This window comes from Oscarella lobularis, chromosome 1 (assembly GCF_947507565.1).
Source record: "Oscarella lobularis chromosome 1, ooOscLobu1.1, whole genome shotgun sequence".
NCBI classification, from domain to species: Eukaryota; Metazoa; Porifera; class Homoscleromorpha; order Homosclerophorida; family Oscarellidae; genus Oscarella; species Oscarella lobularis.
The window spans coordinates 1,628,458-1,645,018 of NC_089175.1; the positions used below are offsets into that span (position 1 = coordinate 1,628,458).

At 44.5% G+C, this 16,561-nt stretch overlaps 4 protein-coding genes across 6 annotated transcripts; all 4 read left to right on the forward strand.

The window, feature by feature from the left end:
* Positions 1-43: 43 nt before the first annotated feature.
* Positions 44-4,820, forward strand: LOC136192155 (eukaryotic translation initiation factor 5B-like). Its single transcript, XM_065980677.1, has 23 exons — positions 44-199; positions 253-390; positions 446-520; positions 581-632; positions 686-905; positions 966-1,297; positions 1,361-1,613; positions 1,673-1,864; positions 1,919-2,127; positions 2,175-2,282; positions 2,339-2,449; positions 2,507-2,574; positions 2,633-2,774; positions 2,838-2,969; positions 3,035-3,217; positions 3,272-3,433; positions 3,496-3,627; positions 3,687-3,818; positions 3,876-3,952; positions 4,003-4,133; positions 4,189-4,361; positions 4,414-4,575; positions 4,641-4,820. Exons 1-23 carry the CDS (start codon positions 147-149, stop codon positions 4,746-4,748), a joined length of 3,345 nt encoding a protein of 1,114 aa, XP_065836749.1. The 5' UTR covers positions 44-146; the 3' UTR covers positions 4,749-4,820.
* Positions 4,780-6,623, forward strand: LOC136192403 (pre-mRNA-splicing factor 18-like). The gene is made up of 12 exons (XM_065981002.1): positions 4,780-4,918; positions 4,971-5,030; positions 5,081-5,107; positions 5,163-5,335; positions 5,396-5,429; positions 5,502-5,576; positions 5,632-5,712; positions 5,771-5,839; positions 5,896-6,036; positions 6,085-6,156; positions 6,214-6,331; positions 6,403-6,623. The coding sequence occupies exons 1-12, from the start codon at positions 4,862-4,864 to the stop codon at positions 6,531-6,533; spliced, it is 1,038 nt and encodes a 345-aa protein (XP_065837074.1). The 5' UTR covers positions 4,780-4,861; the 3' UTR covers positions 6,534-6,623.
* Positions 6,609-8,059, forward strand: LOC136192466 (uncharacterized). The gene is made up of 2 exons (XM_065981096.1): positions 6,609-7,828; positions 7,883-8,059. The coding sequence occupies exon 1, from the start codon at positions 6,609-6,611 to the stop codon at positions 7,431-7,433; it is 825 nt and encodes a 274-aa protein (XP_065837168.1). The 3' UTR covers positions 7,434-7,828; positions 7,883-8,059.
* A 121-nt stretch (positions 8,060-8,180) lies between these two features.
* LOC136192176 (uncharacterized) lies at positions 8,181-14,909 on the forward strand. 3 transcript variants are annotated; one of them, XM_065980715.1, is made up of 13 exons: positions 8,181-8,300; positions 8,695-8,735; positions 8,794-8,906; positions 8,982-9,608; positions 9,684-10,154; positions 10,308-10,466; positions 10,529-10,822; positions 10,874-10,962; positions 11,012-12,761; positions 12,822-12,856; positions 12,910-14,693; positions 14,741-14,834; positions 14,883-14,909. In XM_065980715.1, exons 7-11 carry the CDS (start codon positions 10,560-10,562, stop codon positions 13,197-13,199), a joined length of 2,427 nt encoding a protein of 808 aa, XP_065836787.1. In that variant the 5' UTR covers positions 8,181-8,300; positions 8,695-8,735; positions 8,794-8,906; positions 8,982-9,608; positions 9,684-10,154; positions 10,308-10,466; positions 10,529-10,559; the 3' UTR covers positions 13,200-14,693; positions 14,741-14,834; positions 14,883-14,909. The 3 variants fall into 3 exon arrangements, with proteins under 3 accessions (XP_065836787.1, XP_065836779.1, XP_065836771.1); XM_065980707.1 differs by having other exon boundaries at positions 8,982-10,154; XM_065980699.1 differs by lacking the exons at positions 9,684-10,154; positions 10,308-10,466 and having other exon boundaries at positions 8,794-8,984.
* Positions 14,910-16,561: the final 1,652 nt, after the last annotated feature.

The following is a 16,561-nucleotide window of genomic DNA, read 5'->3' on the forward strand; positions in this document are numbered from 1 at the left end:
GCAGCTTCATTTTTTGTACACTGTAGTCTTGTCACGTGATTTGGTTTGTACCTTCCTCGTGACGTCATTGTGTCAGATTGTCTACTGTACGCTTCCGAAGCTCGCTCTTTCTTCACCGATTTTCGCATGTTTGTTTTACTTTTACAATGCCAAGAAAAGGAAAGAATAAAAAGAATGCAAAGGACGACGAAGACGATTGGTGAGGCCCCCTCATTGAGGATCCGCGTCTCGTCGACGCGTGTTTCTAATCAGGGAAGCCGATTTGGACGCGATAGCGGCCGAAAGTGGAATCGAACGTACGGGCAAGGCAGTGGAGGACTTCGAAGTGCCAATAGTAGCGAAAAAGGAGAAGAAAAAGAAGAGGAAAGCGGGAGAAGACGATAACGAAGAGTGAGAAATGAAAAAAAACCGCGGTTGCACTACTGAACGCAGCAATTTCATTCAGAAAAAAAGTCCCTGAACCGGAGCAGGCAGAGGAAAAGAAAAAAGAAGAAGAAATCGAAACGAAAGACACCGAAAAGTTGGGCAAACCAAAACGAATTAGAAAATCAATAGAGAGCAAAGATTGGGATCTGTATAGACACGACTCAGATGAAAAAGTAGGAAAAGATGACGAAGTAGATGGAACATCTGTAAGATTGATACAGAGTGACATCATTATCATCATCTAGCATTTTTTCATTAGAGTAAGAAAGAGAAGACGAAAGAAGTTGTCGCCGACGACGACGAAGCGGAAGAAGTGCCGGAAACTCGTTCCGTGAAGACGGCAGCTCAGAAGAAGGCCGAGAAGAAAGAAAAGGAGAAGAAGAGGAAAAAAGAGGCGGCAGCGAAAGCGAAAAAGAAGAGCGAGATGGACGCAAAGAAAGGAGACGACGTAGAAAAGGAGGAAGAGACCAAAGGCGAAGGTAATCCATTGCAGGATTTTATAGTAGACCCCCTATGTATGTATTTCTTCCAATAAAAAGCTTCTGCTTCTAACGTCGATGACGGTGGTGACGGAAAAAAGGTGGACGAAAGTGCCGGTGCCGTCGCGGGAGGTGCAGACGACGATCGCGCAGACGACGACGGCGGCGACGACGACGACGGAGAGGACAAGAAGAAAAAGAAGAAGAAGAAAGGAAAGAAGGAGAAGAAGGATGTGAAAGCCGAAGCGGCGAAACCTTCGAAACGCGCTGCCATGATACAGAAAATCAAAGAGACGCAGCAGAAGCTGAAGGAAGAAGAAGAGCGACTCAAAGCGGAAGAAGAAGCGCGAATCCGAGCAGAAGAAGAAAAAGAGGCGAAACGATTAGAAGCAGTAAATCAGGGGTTAAATACAATCACGATGACTGGTTGGTAAATCTGTCATTTTTTCTCTTAGTTGAGGCTCGAGCAAGAACGTAAGGAGCGTAAGAAGCAGAGAGACCGCGAAAAGAAGCAGCGGCAAAAGGAAGCCGGAACGTATTTGACTCCGGCGCAGAAGCAGGAGCGGGCAAGGCAACAGCAAATGCTATTGGCAATGAAAGCGCAGGGAATTGTGATTCCCGCTTTGGAGAAGAAGGAGGGCGAGAGTCGAGGGAAGCCAGTGCGATACGACACGAAGAGACGGCGAAATAAAGAGAAGGAGACAAAGGGTGGGAAGGAGTTGCGATTGATTAGATTAGCTTGTAATTTTTTTGCTTGTTGGTTTTAGATGCTGTTCCAGATGCCGTTCCGGATGTGAAGCTCGAAGTAGCGAAAGAGGAGGAGCAGGAGCAAGAAGAGGAGGAAGAGAAGGACAAGCCTGTCTCCGAGGAAGAGGAGGAGACAGTGGAGAAGAATTGGGACGACGTCTCTAGCGAGGATGAAATCGAAGTGCCGGTCAAAAAAGAAATGGCAGTAGAAAGTAATAGAAAATGTAAACACTCTGTTGTTCATTTACTAATTATTTTATTGACAGAGGAAAGTGCCACTGAGAAGAAAAAAGAGGAGATGAAGGAGTCAAGCGAAGATGAAGAGAGCGACGATGATGATGAAGAGGACGAGGATGAGGACGAGGAGGATGAAAGTGACGAAGAGGACGAGGAGGAAGAAGATGATGGAGAGAATGAAGAGGCTAAACTAAGCATTACGGAGAAATTGCGAGAGAAAGCTCTAGCAAGAATCGAAGTTGGATAAAAAGACGTGTCAAAGTTCCAAACTAAATCGTAGTTTAGAAACGGAGACAAGAAGCCGAGAAGCATAAAAGCACGGATAACCTGAGAGCACCCGTTGTCTGCGTTCTCGGTCACGTAGACACGGGAAAGACTAAGATTCTCGACAAGGTACATAAACAATTAAATAAATATAAAGGTTAACATTTTACACCTTGTGGGGATAGTTGAGAGGCACGAAGGTCCAAGATGGAGAAGCAGGGGGGATTACGCAGCAGATTGGGGCCACGAACGTTCCGCTGGACGCCATCAAAGACATGACGAAGAATTTGAAAGAAGTATATATAGCTATAGGGGTCACCTGATCTGGGGAGAAATAGCTATTACTCGCCTAGTTTTCGAAATTGGAGTTGAAATTGCCCGGATTGCTGATTATTGATACGCCGGGGCACGAATCGTTTAGGTATTTCATTTTGGTTTCCTGATTGTTATTATTTATTGGCGATATTGTGGGGTTTTAGTAATTTGAGATTGAGAGGTTCATCGTTGTGCGACATCGCTATTCTTGTCGTTGACATTATGCACGGTTTGGAACCGCAGACACTGGAGTCCATAACCTTGCTGAAGAAGAGAAAAACACCATTTGTTGTGGCACTCAATAAAGTGGGGGGAGAGCGCTTCCTCCGTTCTTTTGCACTGTAAAGTCTCCTTGTCATTTTTTTTCAGATTGATAGGATGTACGAATGGAAGAGGAATCCTCACCAGTCAGTCGTGCAAACGCTAAAGAAACAGAAACTCCACACCGTGCAAGAATTCGACGAAAGAGTGAAGGAAGTCATACTCCAATTCGCTGAGCAGGTAACGAACAATCTCCACTTTTCTCTCGCACGCCTCGCCTCAATTTTTTTCTTCTTCTCACAAAGGGTCTCAATGCTGCTCTCTTTCACGAAAACAAAGATATCAAGAATTACGTATCCCTTGTGCCGACGTCGGCCATATCGGGCGACGGAATGGGCGACTTGATTGCGCTCATTTTCGAATTATCGCAAAAGATGTTGGCCCAGCGACTCAGCTATTCCGCCGAACTCCAATGCCACGTCATGGAGGCACGAAGAGAAAATTCCCCTCCAACCAAGAGACTATCTATATTGAATTTTTAGGTCAAGGTGATTCAGGGGCTCGGTACGACAGTAGACGTGGTGCTCGTGAATGGGAAACTAAGGGAGGGCGATACGCTGGTTATGATTGGATTGGATGGGCCCTTCGTGAGTCAAGCGCGCGCTCTCTTGATGCCTCAACCGCTGAAGGAACTTCGAGTCAAAGTAGGGGGCTAGAGTATCGTTGTAGTTGATTGCTGTTAGATGGAAGGGTTCTTTGTGCATAGAACGCCTGGGTGAATCACAAGGAAATCGTAGCCGCTCAAGGTGTCAAAATATGCGGTAAAGATTTGGAGAAAGCCTTGGCTGGAACGCAGGTTTTCGTCGCGGAGCATCCCGACGAAGTAGAAATACTGAAAGTGGGTAGATCAATTCCTAGGGAGGGGAGACGTTCACTATTCCGTAATCGTTTTGCTAGGAGGAGCAAGAGGCCTCGTTCTCCGATTCCCTTAAATCGATCAAGCTTTCAGATAAGGGCGTGTACGTGCAGGCGTCGACGTTGGGATCGTTAGAAGCCCTGCTGGAATTTCTCAAAACGTCCAAAATACCCGTGAGATTTTACAGGAGAAAGCGCCTGAAATTGAGAAACGAATTGAACTTTTTTTAGTATGCCGGAGTCAGTATTGGTCCAGTTCACAAGAAAGACGTTCAGAAAGCGTCGGTTATGCTGGAGCATAGTGAACAGTAAGACTCGGTTTTTTCTCTAATCTTTGACGTGTACGATTCGTGTCAAGATACGCCGTCGTTCTTGCGTTCGACGTTCGCGTTGAACGAGAAGCTCTAGAGCTGGCTGACAGCTTGGGAATCAAGATTTTTACCGCTGAAATTATCTATCACCTGTTCGACAGATTCATGGAGTATCGAGAGGAAAGAGAACCGGACGTCTCCTTTGCTTTTCGTTATTTTCTTTTTCTATTTCTAGGAGTACAAGAGACGGAAAAAGGAAGAGTTTCGCAATCAGTCCGTTTTTCCGTGCAAACTTCGCATTCTACCCAACTGCATATTCAATTCGCGAGATCCGATCGTCGTGGGAGTCTACGTTGAAGATGGCGTTGTAAAAACCGGCACTCCCTTGTGCGTTCCATCCAAAGACGTAAGGGAGAATGTTTTTAATTGTTTTTTTATTATGCTTTGAAATTTTATAGTTTCGGGATATTGGCGTTTTGTCGAGTATTGAGGTGAATCACAAGACGAAAGACTCTGCTCGAAAGGGAGAAGAGATCTGTGTCAAGATTGAAGCGTTGCCTGGAAACACGCCTGAATTGTATGGCAGGCATTTTAATCACGAGGACACGGTTGTAAGCAAGGTACTGTATGAAGGAAGCCTAGATAGATAAAAGCAAAGATCGTATTTCATTTATTTGAATTTCAGATATCGAGGGAGTCGATTGACGTTGTGAAGAAGTACTTTCGAGACGAGATGCAGAAAGCGGATTGGCAGCTCATGATAGAACTAAAAAGGACGTTCAGAATACTTTAGAAAATCTAGTTCGACTTTTTCGTAATTGCCTAATCACAGGAATTGAGCAAAGCAAAAAAATGAATAATTCGACGCTCTGCGTGACGACGTAGCTTAGCGTACGTTAACCAAAGATGGATCTCTTGAAAGCGAGAATTGAACGCAAGCGAAAGCAGCTCGAAGAAATCGAAGTCTGTCAAGGGATTATTTAGAGGCTTGCTTGTCTCAAGATCCTCCTTCTAGGCAGCGAAGAAAGGCAAATTCGTCAAACAAGGCGAATTGGAACTTTTGTGCCGAGCTGGAGTAAGAAATCGATACGCGAACGTTCTTTTCGATAATACCCCGCTACGTAGGAAGCGGGAAATGCGGGAAACGACGTGGTAGGAACAAGTTTACGTCTCTTTCTCGTCGTTTTCCACAAAGAATCGTTTCTAGACGTCTCCGACGGACTTCTTATCGCCGACGAAGGAGAAAGCGTCGCTCGTCGAGGAGGAAAAAGAAGAGGACATCATGATGCCTCGATCGGAGGTCGTCAAACGACTGAGAGAACGAGGAGAACCGACGAGATTGTTTGGAGAAACGGACGCTGACACGTGTAGGAGATTACGGTGAATACTTAGTGTGGATGTGGTGCAGAAAATGTGTCTTATATGGATTTGTTCGGCTAGACACATTGAAATTCAAGCACCTGAAGTTGTCAAGGTTCGACGCAGTGGATGACTGGCTTTATTGGAAAATATTTTAATTAATCAATTGCTGTGTGTTTCCTTTTAGGGTTTGAGAAATGATTTGAAAGATGCGATGGACAAAATCGACGAAGAATATTTGGACGAACTGATTCGGTCTCAAGTATGCCTACTAGGAGGAGAAATGCATTCGCTCGCTGCATGTTGAATTAATTAAGGGAGGTGAAGGTTCTGAAGAGAAAAAGGCGAGCTATGACGTCCAAATAGCAGAAGATGATACAACACTGGATGACATCATTGTATGTCGGCTATCTAAGAGTCTAAGGACCATATGTCATCTTTGGTTGTGCGTGTTAGAAACTAGCTAAGGGACTCGGTGAAGGAGATACGAATTTAGACCACGAAGTCATAGCCAAATTTCTGAAAGTAAAAAAAAACCAGTGCATCATTTCTATTGTGTAGTAATTATTTCTCTTTCTTAGCTTCTTATCAATCAATGGGGAAAGGACTTGAATTCTCGACAAGAAACGGTCAAGAGATCAGTGCAGGGAAAATTGGCTTCTGCTACGTACAAGCAAACTGTAGCGTACTTGAAACCACTGTCTAGAATGTTGAAGAAACGTGTAAGTAGTGATAAATATTGCCCTTGTGTTATGTCTATGAATTTTTAGTCCGTTCCAAGTGACATTCTTAATTTTCTCATCAGGATTACCGGTTCACTTTTGGACAGAAATTACGTGCAGGTACATATAAAATATAAGTCGGAGTGAATGATGTTGTATTATGTGTCAAATGTCAAGGCCAGTGATTCGTACTTGAGAATGGCTATTGGGAATGCTCCGTGGCCCATAGGCGTCACTATGGTCGGCATTCACGCTCGAACGGGACGAGAAAAGATTTTTGCTCAAAACGTGGCTCGTATGTGAATCAGAGCTTTTTTCGCTACTTGCGGATAAGTAAATAATCTTTCTCTTTTTTTCTGACTATAGACGTTCTCAATGACGAGACTCAGAGAAAGTACATACAGGCGTTGAAGCGTCTGATGACGTTTTGCCAAAGAATCTACCCAACCGATCCTTCAAGATGCGTCGAATACAACGCGCAGAATTTCTCCAGCTGAGAGCAAAATCCACAAAATCCAACTAATTAATTAATTACGAACTTTTTCTGTATTAGCTAGCTAGTCGGTTCCCGGATGCGATCGAACGAATCCTCGAGAATGGCCGCGTCCGACGTCGCTTTCGCCTACAGCGCGACGACGCTACTTCTAACCGCTCTCTGGATAGCTCTGCTACGTCACAAAAGCCTTTCGCTTCTCTCCTACGCGATGTACTTCCCAACAATCGTCTTCATCCCGTTCGGTCTCTACACGGGCGACTTCTCCGCCTTTCTCCGCACCATGTTCATCCCGACGTCGTCCACCGTCTACGGTCTCGTCGTCGGTACGATCTACGTCGTCGTACTCGTCTTCACGTGCGCTTTTCTCTCCGTAATCGTCGGATGGGGTCGACTCGTGTTCGACTCCAAGACATTGGGCGCTAGCTCGCAAGCGGTCCACGCTCACAACAGGAATCTTCTCCTCGGATTTCTGCGAGCTCTTGGCGAGGAAATTGGCTGGCGAGGATATCTCTTACCCTTGCTCATGTCGACGTATTCTCCGTTTGTCGCTTTGCTCTATAGCGGCGTTGTCTGGTTTCTGTTTCACGTTCCTGTTATGGTGTTGATGACGCGGACTTTGGCTGTGCCCAATGCGGCTGTCGTTTGTCTCGTTCAGGGGAGCTCTTGCGCTCTTGCTGCTTTTTCGTTTGGGTACGTTGGTGTCGTGAGCGGGTACGGCGCGTGGGCGCCCGGTTTTGCTCACTTTTTTATGAATCGGTTGAATCCTGTAGTCCTGGGAAGCGTTTATACGCAGACGTCGGGTATGATTGTGGGGCCCGTGTGGAAAGTGAACGGGGAAGGTTTGATGGGGTGCATCGTTGGAGCACTGCTAGCAGTCTGGGTTGTCTTCAACGTAAACTGAGTGCACCGCTTTGATCTTGAGCGGATCAGGCATGCCAGAGTGATCCGAGTGCACTTTACTTTTTAATTGTGATTGTTACTGATTGTACAGGGAGCTGCAAAGAAATGACTTGGAAGTCAGAGCTGATAAATAAAGAGGCATGGTTACAGAAAATCTTTAGTTAAAGATGCCATCTTATCTTTAATTAATTAAAAAAATAATTAATTAAGGTAGGATGAAAAAGAGCAGAGATTCTTAGAAAGAGCTCTGTTCATAAGAAAATCGCTCTGTCCTTATTGCATGTCGTTATCTATGCGTCTGCCACTGACCTTGCTCAAATAAGGATGTCTATTCTGGCGTCAACTACTGGCTCCAATTGCAAGGCCGTAGCAAATGGTCCGGTCAGCCCGGTTTTGGTCAGACAGATTTTCAAAAAGAAAGAAAATAATAATTAGTGATAATACTTCTAGGTTCTATTTTAATTAAGAGCTGTTACAGATCCCTGTCTTGCGTCAATGACTTATGACCGGAATTAGTTGTAGTTACTGTGTAACTTTAATAATTAAGTTTGTGTTTGTGTGGGCGTGGTCTAACAACTTTTCGTGGAACACTCTTCAACTGCTTGCTACACTGTACGGACATGAATTCACGCGATAAGTATACGAACTTGAAAATTGCGAAAAAAGTACTCTACAGTGTACTAGTTTACTTTATACATCAGCTAGATCCAAGAATAGATCCCCGTCTTCAACGACAAAGGTCAAGCATGCGCATAGATCAGAGACAAGGAAGAAGGGTAACTGTCAGAATCTCCAAGCTGGAAGACGGCTACATTAACAAATCTCTGAGCAAATATAATTTGTGAAATATCGAATCCAGACGCATACGGTAGGCTCTAACTTGTTGTTAATTAAATAGATACTGTGCAGTACACTACTTTGCTGAAGCCTCCTCCTCCTCCTTCTCCCCAATAACTTTCCTATCAGCTCTTTATGGAAAGCGTTCTAGTCTTGTCTCTTACGTCTACACTGTAATCAGTTAGTTAGGGCGGGCGACGCCATCTTTGATGACGTAAGAAAATCGCTGCATGGGTTCGTGAAGGGCTGCATGTAAACTTCCTCAATAATTTGGGCCCGAGTTAACCACGCGTAAGTAATTCTAATGATCATTGGTAAATTAGCATGATTCCTGTAATAAATTCCTTCCAACTTAACGCACTCAGACAACCGCTGAAACGTTTCTATGATATAATACTTAATTATTTAAACTTGCCGTTTTTCAGGTAAAGGTTTGCTCACTGTAATTAATAGGGCAAATGAATGAGTAAGACGGATTACACAGTTGCGTACTAAGAATTCTTTTTATCATGAATTTGAATTAGAGACGACCTGAGGTAAAGCTGGCTGGCACAATACATGGAAACTAATTGTAGAAAGAAATTGCCTACTCAAATTAATTTGTGTCTTGTTTTACGTTGGAACACACCAACAGACGGTAAGACTAATTGTAGAAAGAAATTGCCTACTCAAATTAATTTGTGTCTTGTTTTACGTTGGAACACACCAACAGAATGTAAGACTAATTGTAGAAAGAAATTGCCTACTCAAATTAATTTGTGTCTTGTTTTACGTTGGAACACACCAACAGACTGTAAGACTAATTGTAGAAAGAAATTGCCTACTCAAATTAATTTGTGTCTTGTTTTACGTTGGAACACACCAACAGAGAGTAAGACTAATTGTAGAAAGAAATTGCCTACTCAAATTAATTTGTGTCTTGTTTTACGTTGGAACACACCAACAGACGGTAAGACTAATTGTAGAAAGAAATTGCCTACTCAAATTAATTTGTGTCTTGTTTTACGTTGGAACACACCAACAGACGGTAAGACTAATTGTAGAAAGAAATTGCCTACTCAAATTAATTTGTGTCTTGTTTTACGTTGGAACACACCAACAGAGAGTAAGACTAATTGTAGAAAGAAATTGCCTACTCAAATTAATTTGTGTCTTGTTTTACGTTGGAACACACCAACAGACGGTAAGACTAATTGTAGAAAGAAATTGCCTACTCAAATTAATTTGTGTCTTGTTTTACGTTGGAACACACCAACAGACTGTAAGACTAATTGTAGAAAGAAATTGCCTACTCAAATTAATTTGTGTCTTGTTTTACGTTGGAACACACCAACAGACGGTAAGACTAATTGTAGAAAGAAATTGCCTACTCAAATTAATTTGTGTCTTGTTTTACGTTGGAACACACCAACAGAGAGTAAGACTAATTGTAGAAAGAAATTGCCTACTCAAATTAATTTGTGTCTTGTTTTACGTTGGAACACACCAACAGAGCGTAAGACTAATTGTAGAAAGAAATTGCCTACTCAAATTAATTTGTGTCTTGTTTTACGTTGGAACACACCAACAGACGGTAAGACTAATTGTAGAAAGAAATTGCCTACTCAAATTAATTTGTGTCTTGTTTTACGTTGGAACACACCAACAGAGAGTAAGACTAATTGTAGAAAGAAATTGCCTACTCAAATTAATTTGTGTCTTGTTTTACGTTGGAACACACCAACAGACGGTAAGACTAATTGTAGAAAGAAATTGCCTACTCAAATTAATTTGTGTCTTGTTTTACGTTGGAACACACCAACAGAGCGTAAGACTAATTGTAGAAAGAAATTGCCTACTCAAATTAATTTGTGTCTTGTTTTACGTTGGAACACACCAACAGACGGTAAGACTAATTGTAGAAAGATATTGCCTACTCAAATTAATTTGTGTCTTGTTTTACGTTGGAACACACCAACAGAGCGTAAGACTAATTGTAGAAAGAAATTGTCTACTCAAATTAATTTGTGTCTTGTTTTACGTTGGAACACACCAACAGAGCGTAAGACTAATTGTAGAAAGAAATTGCCTACTCAAATTAATTTGTGTCTTGTTTTACGTTGGAACACACCAACAGAGAGTAAGACTAACTGTAGAAAGATATTGCCTACTCAAATTAATTTGTGTCTTGTTTTACGTTGGAACACACCAACAGAGCGTAAGACTAATTGTAGAAAGAAATTGTCTACTCAAATTAATTTGTGTTGTTCTTGATTTTAGGCAGTTGAGGACTTCTTTCCTGAAGAAGGGAATGGTGAAAGTAGCTCGAGTTCGTCTTAATGTGATTGGGCAGGACGGTGTTGGAAAGACATGTCTCGTCCGTCTTCTTTTCGGTCAGAGATTTGAAGAACAGCCCAGCACGTGCGGTCTTAACCTTAGTAAGGCCGTCACAATGATGAAATCTCACGCCGGTACCGTTACTGGGAAGTGGCAGCTATTAAATCATAAGGAGCACAGAGAACAGTTAAACAACACGTTTCGAAATGCACGCACTAATGAAAGAGGCGTTGAAAGGTATCTCGTTGTTAGTTGGAATGAATAGGTATGCATTCAATTGAATATTAGGGAGAGAGTCGCGAGTTCTCCACCGTCTTTTTTTTCTCGTTTTTGGAGAACTTTGAGAAGTCTATTTGGTTTTAGTCAATCCACGGAAGGTTTGATTGGTTGTTTAGCGTAAATGTCTTCTTCTAGACACTCTTTTAGACTCTAGGCACGAAGAAACGAAGCTGACCGAAGAGCATCTTGACGAAATAGAAGCATTAATAAGCGAAGGTGTTTTATTTGGCTTCCAAGACAAAGTGACCTTGATGACAATCTGCGATTTCGGCGGGCAAGAACCGTTTCTGGCGGCTCATGTAGCCCTGATGCCTCCCGGCGCTCTCTCCGTCTACATGCTTGTTTTCAACGGTGCCAAGCTTCTCGCTGACGAAGCAACGTCCTCTTACCGAAAATTGGAAGGCGAGATCATTAATCCAATTGAACAGAAGCTTTGCCGAATGGAGACAAACGGCGATTTCCTCAAGCATTGGGCTTCTTCCGTGCATATTGCTCATCCTGTAGAGCAGCAGGGTGATGCATATCTTGGCGAGGCGGAAAGAGTAGAATTTCCGGCGGTTTTTCGCGTTGCAACTCACCGCTGGAAAGCCGAAGAAGCCGCAGATCGATCCGCGAAAGGCGAAGCATCCGCCGTTGACTTTATTAGAGAAAACAATGAATATCTCAAAGAATTATTTCTAAGGCAAGCCTGTCAATGCCATTTTGTTCGACCTTCATCGGGGCTCGGGTTTTTTCTCGTCGAGAACAAGACGTCCGGCACAGATGAGGAAGATCCCACTGCCGATGAAATTAGAAGTCGAGTTGACACAATGACAGATGACTACTGGGCGAAGCAAAAGATGCAACCAGCACGCTGGCTGAAATTCGAAGGCGTAATGGGGAAGCTCGCGAGAATAACAGGACGCTCTGTATTGAGGCTCGATGAAGTAAAACAAGTTGCAGAAAAATGTCACATTTTTGATGAGGAGGAGCTGAAAGATGCTCTCTTGCACTTAACTCACGTCGGAGCTGTTTACTATTTCCCAGACGTTCCTCGGCTTGAAAACGTCATCTTTCACGATTCTGATTGGCTGTTCAAGCTCTTGGTTTCTTTTGTTGGTTCAGCACATTCAAAATCAAATCTGTCAGCAGCCAGTCTTGACACGGACTGGGACGTAGCCGTTGAGTCTGGCTTTCTTTCTCTTAGATTCGTAAATTACTTACTGAGTGAAGCTGAAGTGAAAGAGCGGGACTATGCCTCAGCAAAGAGCATCCTTTGTCATTTTGACGTTCTTGTGGAAAAGAACGAAAAGTCAGAAAGCGAAGGCTACTACGCTCCTTGCTTTCTACAGGATGATTTCACGCAGGAAACGAAATACAGTCAAGCGTTTATTCAGAAAGCTTTATTTTCATTTCCACTTATTGTCTATGCTAAGGACGTCTTGTTCTTCCCGGAAGCGCTCTTCTTTCGCTTGGCTACTCGTCTTATTCGAAAATATCGTCTCTCGTCCGACGTGCCGTTGAAGAGAAACAGACTGATTTTCCCATTGTCGCCGGGCGTAAACGCAGAATTTCTCTACCAAGGCTCTAGAAACTGCGTCAGTCTCACCGTTTATGCAGCTGCTGTAGGGTCATTAACGAAGAAGCAGAAGGCTGATCTTTCCTCGCCTTGCAGTAAATTGTGCGAGTGGCTTATCAAGAACGTGAATGACGCAAAGCAACGCGGCATGGCTGGATTGCAGACGGAATTCTATTGTCAATTGAAGAAAACCCAACGTAGTTCCGCTGTGTTCAAAAGCCTCGCTCCAATGAAAGGCTTTTCAAAGAAAACTAGAATGTGGACCCTGACGGACGGAACCAGTCAGCTAAACGATGACGAGCTCCGTTGCATGAAGCTGTGGCTTGGAGCAGCTCCAAGGTCAGATTTGAAATATTCATGTTAATCCTAAAAAATATTCACCCTTTGTTTTGTTACAAGGATGATATCTTTATTACAAATTGATCAGGCTGACGGTAAGTCTCATTTTTTGGTCATTCTGACAGGCCTGTTCTGCATTCGGCACTAGGGTCAGATCTGGATGGGGTTGTATCTAAAGAAGAACGACGTGCCTTGGCCAAAAAGATCAGATCTAACTGGAGGCACGTTGGAGAGGTTCTAAAGTTTGAAGAGGATGAATTGGACGGCTTTGAAGCGAAGAGAGATGATCGAGATCGGGCCCAGGCGATGCTTGATGCATGGGCAGAAAGGAATCATGAAAAGGCTACAAGACGAATGCTCATACTTGCTCTGAAGGAGGAAGACTATGGTAAAGTGATATCAGAAATTTTCAATTGTAATCCGGACAATGTAAACTAACTGCTCACCTCTGGTACATCCAATGTGACCAGGAGAACGAAGAGTGGGTAGAGCTCTGTATCATCCGTACGTCTTGTACATCTAGTGTCACCAGGAGGACGAGGAGTGGGTACAGAGTTGTACCCTATGTACGTCTTGTACATCCAGTGTGACAAGGAGGGCAGAGAGTGGGTAGAGCTCTGTATCCTTCGTACGTCTTGTACATCTAGTGTCACCAGGAGGACGAGGAGTGGGTACGTACGTCTTGTACATCCAGTGTGACAAGGAGGGCAGAGAGTGGGTAGAGCTCTGTATCCTTCGTACGTCTTGTACATCTAGTGTCACCAGGAGGACGAGGAGTCGGTACAGAGTTGTACCCTATGTACGTCTTGTACATCCAGTGTCACCAGGAGGACGAGGAGTGGGTACGGTTTGTATCCTCTGTACGTCGTGTACATCCAGTATCACCAGGAGGACGAGGAGTGGGTACGGTCTGTATCCTGTGTACGTCGTGTACATCCAGTGTCACCAGGAGGACGAGGAGTGGGTACGGTTTGTATCCTCTGTACGTCGTGTACATCCAGTATCACCAGGAGGACGAGGAGTGGGTACGGTCTGTATCCTCTGTACGTCGTGTACATCCAGTATCACCAGGAGGACGAGGAGTGGGTACGGTCTGTATCCTGTGTACGTCGTGTACATCCAGTATCACCAGGAGGACGAGGAGTGGGTACAGCGCTGTACCCTCTGTACGTCGTGTACATCCAGTATCACCAGGAGGACGAGGAGTGGGTACGGTTTGTATCCTCTGTACGTCGTGTACATCCAGTATCACCAGGAGGACGAGGAGTGGGTACGGTCTGTATCCTGTGTACGTCGTGTACATCCAGTATCACCAGGAGGACGAGGAGTGGGTACAGCGCTGTACCCTCTGTACGTCGTGTACATCCAGTGTCACCAGGAGGACGAGGAGTGGGTACAGAGTTGTGCCCTATGTACGTCTTGTACATCAGTGTGACAAGGAGGGCAGAGAGTGGGTAGAGCTCTGTATCCTTCGTACGTCTTGTACATCTAGTGTCACCAGGAGGACGAGGAGTGGGTACGGTTTGTATCCTCTGTACGTCTTGTACATCCAGTATCACCAGGAGGACGAGGAGTGGGTACGGTTTGTATCCTCTGTACGTCTTGTACATCCAGTATCACCAGGAGGACGAGGAGTGGGTACGGTTTGTATCCTCTGTACGTCTTGTACATCCAGTATCACCAGGAGGACGAGGAGTGGGTACGGTCTGTATCCTCTGTACGTCGTGTACATCCAGTGCGATCCGGAGATCGAGGAGAGACGTACCGTCGGTACGTCTTGTACATCCAGTGCGATCCGGAGGTCGGTAGGGCATCCAGTGCGATCCGATGAAAGACGTATACCTGAAAAGCAAAACCACGTGACACGTTCTGCGCGCGCAGCTAATTGAAAGTTCTCGGTATTTAGGGACTCTGTCGAAAGAGCCCTTATTTGTGCGTTCAATCGTTGTCGCGATAGCTTTATAAGCACGTTATTTTAGTGGCAGTCCTTCTAAACGATCTAAACCAATCGATCCCGAAGCGCTAACGAAAGTTCTTCCCGATCACGTCAAACCAGGCCTATCAATCTTATTCGTAAGCTCATACGACCTCCATCGAGCTATACGCACCGCATATTGCTAGATTGGAATAAATCCTGGCGTTCTGTCGGCGAGCAAAGGCCATCACTATGCAGGACCAACAAACCATTTCTGTGGGTCGAACTCAATTCATTTAGTGGCTTCGACTCACTCGACAATCTCATTTCAGGGCCGTGCTTGTCTGAATCGGGTCTAGTTCCCGATAAAATGACGTATAAGGACGATTCTCGTTGTCTCGACTATGGAATCGGTTTCACCAACATCGTAGCGAGGACCACCCCTGGAGCCGCCGATTTGTCAAAGTGAGCTGGGGAATGTTGTATTTTGCCTTTGAAGTAGCTTGAGGCATTTGCAGAGAAGAAATTAGACGGGGCGGGGAGAGTTTGAAAGAGAAAGTTCAGGAGCTAAAACCTCAGATTGCTTGTTTTAATGGAAAAGGTTCTAAAATACATAACCATATTCCATTTTTATATTGGTTGTTGAAATGGACGTAGGAATTTATGAAATTTTCAGCGGTAAAACGTGTTCGCTTGGAAGACAACCAGAATTTTTTCCTGGCACAAAGGATACAGTAAAAAATGCATGCTTGCGTATAGCAGGAAAATTGAATGTTTTTTAGGTTGTCTTCGTTATGCCATCTTCATCGGCTAGAGCCGTGACCTATCCGCGAGCTTCTGACAAATTGCCGTTTTTTGAGCAGCTGAAGGAAATAAGGGATTCTTTCACAAAGAAAAAAGATTAGGTAAGTCCCACGCTATGCCTGCACAGGTAGAGGGTTCTGTGCTCGGTGATATTGTCCCTGCTTGGAGCTTGAGTTATTGCCTGTCGGGGTCTTGGGTCACCGCACAGAGAGTATGAATGAACTATTGCCCATGCATAGGAAAGACTTCCTGTGCGTGCCTGCGCACGTTCATACACGTACACTGTATATGTTTGTGTTGGTGCTGTAAGTTCAATGTTTGTTAGGAACACAAGGCGGCGTGTCTCAACATAAGTCTTCAGTTTAGGTACTGTAATCTCATCTACTTCGCGAGAGACGTGAGCGCTTATTTTGTTTAGAATCATAGAGCTAAAGGCCGGTTCAGCGTCCACGCGGTTCGTGCAAATAAAATTTATTATAATTTAAAATCCTATTAAGTATCTACATTGTTCAGATCAAGATACAGAGGTTCCTTCGACGGAGGCAAGAGCCGAATGGCTCCCTTCTTGACATACATGATTGGCACGTAATCTCCTCTTTTCTCTTTCAGTGGCACGACGTGCACGAGCTTTCTATTCAAGAAACAGTAGAGCCTCGGAGTCGCGAGATCGATCATGAATCCGACGCAACTTCCGGACCGATACGAACGCTTCGAATCCTTCGAATCCATGTACGGATTTCCGCACATATTATCTTCGACGTCACCATTGAATCTCCAGAAGAGTCCTCGATTATCGAAATAGTATTGATCCGAGTAGAAGCACTCGCGATCGATTCCCACGCCGAGAGCAACGGAACACTCCCTCCTATCGAAACCGGCACCTCGACTCATATCCAAGACCAATATCTCGACTTCCCAAAACGTTTTCCGATTCACCTCAAACGGGACCCGCCCCTGCCGAAACGTCTCGCCTCGATTCCACAGTGACGTCACGACACCCGTATCAACACCTCGATACCGAACGAGACCGCGTTGTCGTCTCGACGTGCCGGAAGCGGCGCTCAAGAGTTCCCGTACGAGA

What these genes read in the sequence shown, in the direction of transcription:
- LOC136192176 (XM_065980699.1), top strand. An exon ending in AATGAAAGAGGCGTTGAAAG is followed by an intron (nt 10,823 to 10,873) that starts GTATCTCGTTGT and finishes ATTGAATATTAG; the next exon opens with GGAGAGAGTCGCGAGTTCTC. An exon ending in ACAAATTGATCAGGCTGACG is followed by an intron (nt 12,857 to 12,909) that starts GTAAGTCTCATT and finishes ATTCGGCACTAG; the next exon opens with GGTCAGATCTGGATGGGGTT.
- LOC136192403 (XM_065981002.1), top strand. Translation starts at nt 4,862, where the DNA reads ATGGATCTCTTGAAAGCGAGAATTGAACGCAAGCGAAAGCAGCTCGAA. An exon ending in GAAATGCGGGAAACGACGTG is followed by an intron (nt 5,108 to 5,162) that starts GTAGGAACAAGT and finishes AATCGTTTCTAG; the next exon opens with ACGTCTCCGACGGACTTCTT. An exon ending in CAACACTGGATGACATCATT is followed by an intron (nt 5,713 to 5,770) that starts GTATGTCGGCTA and finishes TGTGCGTGTTAG; the next exon opens with AAACTAGCTAAGGGACTCGG.
- LOC136192155 (XM_065980677.1), top strand. Translation starts at nt 147, where the DNA reads ATGCCAAGAAAAGGAAAGAATAAAAAGAATGCAAAGGACGACGAAGAC. An exon ending in ACGAAGTAGATGGAACATCT is followed by an intron (nt 633 to 685) that starts GTAAGATTGATA and finishes TTTTTTCATTAG; the next exon opens with AGTAAGAAAGAGAAGACGAA. An exon ending in CCGGGGCACGAATCGTTTAG is followed by an intron (nt 2,575 to 2,632) that starts GTATTTCATTTT and finishes GTGGGGTTTTAG; the next exon opens with TAATTTGAGATTGAGAGGTT.
- LOC136192466 (XM_065981096.1), top strand. Translation starts at nt 6,609, where the DNA reads ATGCGATCGAACGAATCCTCGAGAATGGCCGCGTCCGACGTCGCTTTC.